Source organism: Mytilus californianus, unplaced genomic scaffold, assembly GCF_021869535.1.
Source record: "Mytilus californianus isolate M0D057914Y unplaced genomic scaffold, xbMytCali1.0.p SCAF_6, whole genome shotgun sequence".
NCBI classification, from domain to species: Eukaryota; Metazoa; Mollusca; class Bivalvia; order Mytilida; family Mytilidae; genus Mytilus; species Mytilus californianus.
Window position 1 is genome coordinate 69,626,842 of NW_026262712.1, and position 7,531 is coordinate 69,634,372.

The 7,531-nt window shown below is 30.8% G+C and overlaps 1 protein-coding gene across 1 annotated transcript in view; it reads left to right on the forward strand.

Moving 5' to 3' along the window:
- LOC127704371 (uncharacterized) overlaps positions 1-1,613 on the forward strand; it is a 46,069-nt gene extending 44,456 nt beyond the window's left edge. The window contains exon 8 of the mRNA XM_052208405.1: positions 497-1,613. Within this exon, the coding sequence (XP_052064365.1) occupies positions 497-1,403 (907 nt within the window). The 3' untranslated portion in view covers positions 1,404-1,613. The remainder of the gene's footprint in view (positions 1-496) is intronic.
- Positions 1,614-7,531: the final 5,918 nt, after the last annotated feature.

The window sequence follows — 7,531 nt, forward strand, 5'->3', positions numbered from 1 at the left end:
CCTCAGCTTTATTTATGAGTGCTTTTAGCCAATTATTCTTGCCTTTGTCGTTAATTGGTAGATAGTATTTATTTTACGCATTGAATATCGAAGATTAATTTAATTTACGAGTTCAATGAGACTGTTTTTCTGTGTGTAAGATAAACTTTAACCATCAACTCCTTTTTTTAAATTTATTTCAGGTCACCATTGTTATATGTGTTTCTTCTTAGTTTGAATGCATTAGGAATTTTAACTTTAAACTTTGCTCCATGAATACAATTGTCCATCAAAAAATGAAAAATTGGCAAATGGAACTTCAAACAACATCACAAAACTTAGTTTAAATTATATCGCTTTCTAATCTCTGTCGTATTCATTATTTCATGTTCAGTGGGGTATGTGACATAGGAGTCTGACATGTATATGAAAAACAAAAATTAAAAGGATACTGAAATAAATGGTAAAACGAATAAGTTAGAGTTTCGTTTTTACTCGGTTTGTATTTTCTTTTCAGGAAATCACCGTTTAACAGCTACTGTGAACCTTGCTTCAGAGGAAACAAAGAATCTGTTTCTTTCAGCTGGTGCTGTGATTGTGAGGAAACACTATGTTCTGTTTGTGATGAAACACACCGGATAAACAAAGTATCGATGTCACACACTGCAGTTGCTGTAGAAAAGCTATTATTAACTACTCCTATTACTGTATCTTCTTATGTTCTGTGCGAAATCCATCCAGAAATATCTATTGAATTTCATTGTCCTGAACACTGTCTTTTATGTTGTCGGAAGTGTATTCAAACAGTTCATCGTACTTGTGATATCGTCTCCATTGAAGATGTATCAAAAACGGCAAAGCAATCTGCATTGTTTGAAAAACTTTTTATCGATGTAAAGGAGTTATTCCACACCACTGAACAACTGAAAGAGCGTCATAGCAAAAATTTGGATGGAATAAATCAACAGGAAATGGAGATTACGAATAAAATAAAACAACTTAAAGTCGTCTTTGATAATCATTTTGAAAAACTTGAATCAAAATTAAAAAATGAAATGAAACAACTAAAACAGAGAGCTGTTTCCAGTCTTAATCAGAACGAGAATACTGTAGATAAACTATTTATGACTTTTGAAAAACATAATGCTAATTTGAAATTTGTCTCAGATCATGGTTCGAACAGACACGCCTTTATTCTTGCAAATATTCTAAAACCGGAGATTGAGAAGAAAGAAACAGAATTAAATGAACTTATAGCTTTAGAACGGACAATGGATATCGAATTAAAAACCAACGTTGATGCCCTCTATCTAGAAAATGCAATTAAAAGCCTTGGAACTATTGAAGTTTCGGAGACGTCAAAAGAATTTAAAAACATTCGGCCTTCAACTGCTCAGAGTATGAAGTCCAAAGAGAAAAAATAAGCATAAAAATTGAGAATGTAACTCCACATTAGCAAATCATAAATAAGCTGTCAGATTTTGATTTACAAAGTAAGCAAGTTACCCATTTACATATAAGAAAAGAGTCACATTATTATGAATACGCTTGGTTATGTTTTGAAATTATCCCTTTGATGTTTAAAACAGTCAGGAATATGTCTTACATCACTTTGGGTTTTCATGTGAGATTTACCCTTAACTAATATGAATAAAGAATAGAATACATATATGTTGTTATCTATTAATGAACTTCCATTCTCAATTTTATTTTATTACAAAATCGTGCTCTTTCATTGGCGATGAGATAACACAATAATTCTGTCCAATAAAGACTAAAATGTTGCAAAAATACCTGTGATAAAGATAGATTGCATATGTGTTGGTAAGAACCTTTGTATAGCAGTTTGTATTAATGCACAATTGCTGTTCTCTTGCAAGGTACAAATGGATAAATCAAAGTTATATTATTTTATTTTCGAATTATCAATTTAAGGATTATAATTTTATAATGCCATGTGCTAAAACTGGATTTCTCATCAAAATCCATGACATGTGACCTTAAAAGGTCAAAAGGAAGTTACTTTGGTTGAAAAAAAGGGAACACAATATGTTATGAATTGCATTCGTCCGAAGCGCTTTTCTGCATTTACCTTCATCAGGAACGCTTGAAATTGAAGTAATAAATTGGGTAAATTTTATTCTCTTGAGAGAACATTTATCGAAAAATTTCTTTGAACGATGATTTTTTTTTTAATCTGTTTAATTCATTCCATTAGATGTTATCGGGAGTGATGTTATTGAAAACTGTAGCTATTTTATCTCCTTATCTATTTAAAAAGATCTTGAAACGTATGCTTTACATGTACAAATTTAAAAATAGTGAAATGTACTACTCGGTGGCAGTAGAAGTGACACTGCTGATGCCAGAAGTTTCTATTGTCTTCGCAATGTTTATAGAAATGTACCTATCAGTCATAGCTTTGGAAATCAGAAAACAAATCCATGAAATAATTTACAACTTAAAGTTTTGGTAAAACTAAACTTAAATTGATAAGGATCATCATGATATAAATTCCTCGGCAATTGCATTAGATTGCAATCATGCTATGTTCTATTCAAATTAACTATCTTAAAAATTACAGCTGCAACCATTTTAATATTTGATTAATGATTTAAGGCTTTTTTTAAATGTAAAACTGTGAGTGTTATCCATTTTAGAATTTTTAAAATCTTATTGCTGGCCCCTAAAGTTTGAATTGGTTTCAAAATGATTTAAAGATGATTTTCAAACAAAAAGGAGATTAAAGCTCAACACATTTAATTGAAATTACAGTTATTAAATTTTTCAATATTCTCAACTGATTTCCCAAAATGTCTAGAAAAAAAACGGTGATTTTTTCCCAAACCAAATTTTCAGAGAAACGGTATATAAAAAAATTGTTCTGTGATGTTGATGAAATATTTTTTTGACCATTTTTTAGAATCATCCTAAAATAGAAAAAGTTGTGACAAAAACATTTGACCAAAATTGATTAAAATGTCGTTAAAAGAATACCTGTAAAAGTTTGAAATAATACGAATGGTATTTTTCTATGTACGAGTATTGAAAACAGTATAACAATCTTTCAAATGGAAATGAGATTTAGATCATTTAAAGTCGCTAAAAATGACGATGTTGTGAATATAAAAGGAAGTGCATTTTTATTTACAATGAAACAACAACCTGACGGACGACAAAATAAGCAAAATACATCTAGAGGGCATCATACAGTTTTCATAACCAGACGACATGGAATTACCATTCATTGTGTATAGAAATCTACCCGTAATACATAGTTTGAGGAATCGGTAACAACAGATGTTACTGTCTACAGACTTTTGGCATTTTCTATCTTTTCTAGAAAAGCATAAATAGACAAACCAAACCATAGTTGGCGATTTATCATAATGAGAATTTTATTTTGAACCAAAAGATGAAAATACACATTTATAGATAAACTGCTTCAGAAGCCCTTTACTTGATTTACCTTTATCATGGCTGCCTAAAACCAAAATATGGAAACCAGTGATGTATAAATACTTGAAAACATGAGGAGCTATATGTCCAAAAGGGACATTCACAGATAGAAAAATTCATCTTTAGTCAAATTTACTTGAGGAAGTTGTAACCTAGAATATTTCTCAATGCATCAAAAGAGAAATAATTTAAAAAGGTATGTTATAAATCCAGTAATTACCGCTGACTCCTAAGCTAACAATAATCTCAGAGACTGACAGCATCGACGCTGTGCAAGAAAATGAAAATAATACTTGATAAATTAAGTGCGTCTAGTATTCAGAATAGATGAAGTCATTTTTGAGCTGCGTTTTATAGAGGGGAAGTTTGTTTTCTACAGCCGTTTTGCCGTGTGTCCCTTGCATTGCCGATTTGTTCCTCAAATATAGAGTAGAGTGGTAGTTTATGGCTAGGTTTATCTTTACTCAAATTACGGTGATAATATATACATTTTTGAAAATACCTGTACAAATTTAGACAGCTGATTTTGTTTATTTATGCCAATTAAATTTATTCACATGAAAAAAAGATGCAAAAACCCATCAAAGATACCAGGCTTATAACTTGGTACGCCAGACGTGTGTTTCGTCTACATAATACTCATTTGTGATGCTCGAATCAAAACACCCAGTTGGAAAACCAAATCAAAAACGAAGTTGAAGAGAATTTAAAAACGAAAGTTCCGAAAAATTATGCCAAATGCGGCTTAGGCATTTTATTTCTTGGGAGTAGAAAAACCTAAATTGTTTCGAATTATTCAACAATTCATAAACGGTAAATTTACAGAATAAAATAATTTATCAATGATATTTCATGTCAACACAAAAGTGCAGATTCTGGGCTAGCTGTTGATACCCTCGGAGGATGAAACGTCCACCAGCAGTGACATCGACCCAGTGCGTTTTAAAACTAATCAAAGAAACCAGGCGAATAATTTGGTACGCTAGACAGGCGTTTCGTCTGCATAAGACTCAGCAATGACCCTCAAATCAAAACACGAAATTGAAGAGCATTTGAAATAGAAAATTACAAAAGTTATGTCAAATACGACTTAGACAATCAAGAAAGTTCGACTACATGAAAAACGAGGTATCACATTTGTGGAAAAAATATTTATCGATTTTCTTATGCATAATTTATATTAAATACAAAGTTGATAAACTGTTAGGGACTATCTTATTCTCTCTCTCATTTAACAACATCATATCAAATTCTTAAAGTAAATGGAAAATCTTTATAATGTGATTTCCTTTAAATCGATGCTGCAAAAAAGTCATACAATGAATTTTCTTTATGCATTTATTTTCGTATTTAATAATAAATGAGATTTCTTAGTTAACTTTTACATAAAACATCAACAGATACTTATTTTTTGGAGAAAATTACAGCATACCATTTTGAATTTGTTTATATCTTCACATGATAAATAACTGTATTTATTAAAGTTGAGCATACACCTTTTTCTATTTATGTAAACAAACACACGTGAGTGTGTGTCTTTATAGTGGTCATATATTGGCGTATATTAAATAAACAGTTTTGTGTTATAAATATATGATATTTCGGATTGGTCAATATTTGTGGCAGTGCGTAAATATATTCAGCATGATTTTTGATATGTTAATAGAAATGTTAGATAAATCTTTACAATTGACGATTGATAGTAGTGAGTCTAGAGTTGAGACATTTAAATAAGGGGTAATTTCAAAAGTATGAACTTCATAATTGATTTACTCGATGCATTAATAGCCTCTCTTTGGCTACCAATAAGTATAAATCTATTGTTTTAGCAAATACCGGTTTAACAAACAATTGTTAGCGAGGCATTAGCTACGAAATAGAAAAAAATTGAAATATGATTTTTTTTGTTCAATCATAAATAAAAGTGATATAGTGTAATACTAAGTCGCTTTTAGCAGCCAATTTGGTTCAATTGTGTCAAAATAAGATACGAAAAATCGCTGATGAATTATTCACTTGCAAGTGAATAATTCGACCTCATTCAATCCGTATTCATGTGATCTTTTAGTTTAACCCCTTCGCTTGAGATGGGTTACGCATGTATTCAGCTATTAAAAGGAACAGAATGTCATCATTGAAAGTGAAATAAGGATAAACTATTTAGTTTCGATCCACAAAAAAATCATTCTTGTACAGGTAAAAACGTTGATAAACATGCTTTTTAAACTACATCATGAAATCAAACAGACCTAGAAAAAATCCAATTGCATGTGGTCGCTATCTTTCTATATTTATATTCATGTTTATATCAGTTTGTATGACCGTCGGTAGTCTTCGGAGGTTATCTTGATAGTTAATTAGATGACGTCTAGACAAAAATACAAATGAAATGTTGATACATATTATCAAGTCCATGCATTGTTAATTGTTTATGTTATAAATCTATTATGAGAATTTGAGTTAAATCGGTAAAGATTAATTTGACAGCTAATGCCCCTTTAATGAAAGTCATTCCATAGTTTCTAAGTCAATTCAAAACATGATGTTTGGTTGATTTCTTGGTTGATTGTTTGACACAATGTTTTCAAATATCAAGTAATGGACAAGTTCTTTAAATTGATGGGTTGGTTTGGTTGATTGGTTGATTGATTGATAGAATGATTTATTGATTGTTTGTGTGAAGGCCAGTGACAAATATTTAACGAACATTTTTTATTCAGATAAACAGATTAAATGCTCCCCTTTTTCAAAAGAAAAACAAGACGTGGACCACTTGTTCTTAGAGACCAAACCCGGTTTATTTTTTAAATAGAATACGTGGTTCCCGGCCTGCATCTATATTTAGAAGAGAGGTCGTTTAAATAATGTGATTAAAGAATGTGCGTTTAATATTTGTCACTGTACGTTACAGTAACAATCAATCAATAATATGAAATATTTGTCTCTTTACGTTATCAAACTGTCAATCAATCAACCAATAATTCGTCCAATCAAGCAAACGAACCAAGCCAGACATGCAAAATTACAAACAATCAGTTAACCTATCTGCAACCATCAAAACCGACTAATCTCAATGAAAAACTTGTCACTTGATGTTAGGCAAAAATTTTATCAAACAACCAATTAACCTATACTCATGTTAGAAAAAATGGACAGACTTCACTCACAATGCTTTTATACTTATTTGGAACCAGTGATAAATAAGCCATTGCTGAGCCGAGTAAATCAATAACTAAATTAATTCTTTAAGCCTTTATTCAAATATCTCAACAGTTGACTATCGACTCTCAGTTTTCAATTCTTGTAAACATTTATTTAACATGTATATTATAGGCAATTTTGGAACGATGGACTTCAAACATTATGGAATATTATGCATTTAACAGAAAAACAGTACTTGAAGTTCAAAGGACGTACCAATGTGAAAAATGAACTAAGAACAAAGTTTCAGTTAGCGCAAAACAAAACTTTGACCGCAAGCTACACAAGTATAAAAGGCAATATAAGCAAAGTATGTGCACTGACATTGACAATATGAACACGAATAATCCAAATGATTTCTGGAACAAATCGAACAACTAGGGCCTCGTAGACATTCTTCTATTCCAATGGAAGTATATAACAAAGATGGTGAGATTGTTAGTGATGACAAGGTTGTATTAGAAAAATGGAAAACAGATTTTCAAAATATATAAAATATGGATAATTCAGAGGACGTTTAAATGGTTATTTTCAAATATGCCTTTAATTGTAAAGTTTTGTTAGAAAAAAGAATGTTCGATCCTTTGTTTATTGAAAATGAAGAGTTGAATTCAGTTATAACTATAGATGAAATTAGGCGACTTTTCTCAAGAACAAAAAAAACGGTAGATCGTGTGGAATTGACAGTATCCCTTATCAAGTCATGAAGAAAGAAAACGTTATCATCGTCCTACATTCTATGTTTTAACAAGTTTTCTTTCGACACAAGCATTGTACCATCATTATGGCATCAGGCCATAATCTGTCCGATTCTTAAAGACAAATCATCAGATATACGCATTCCACTACATTACCGAGGAATCAGTTTGTTGTCGTGTATATCAAAGTTGTA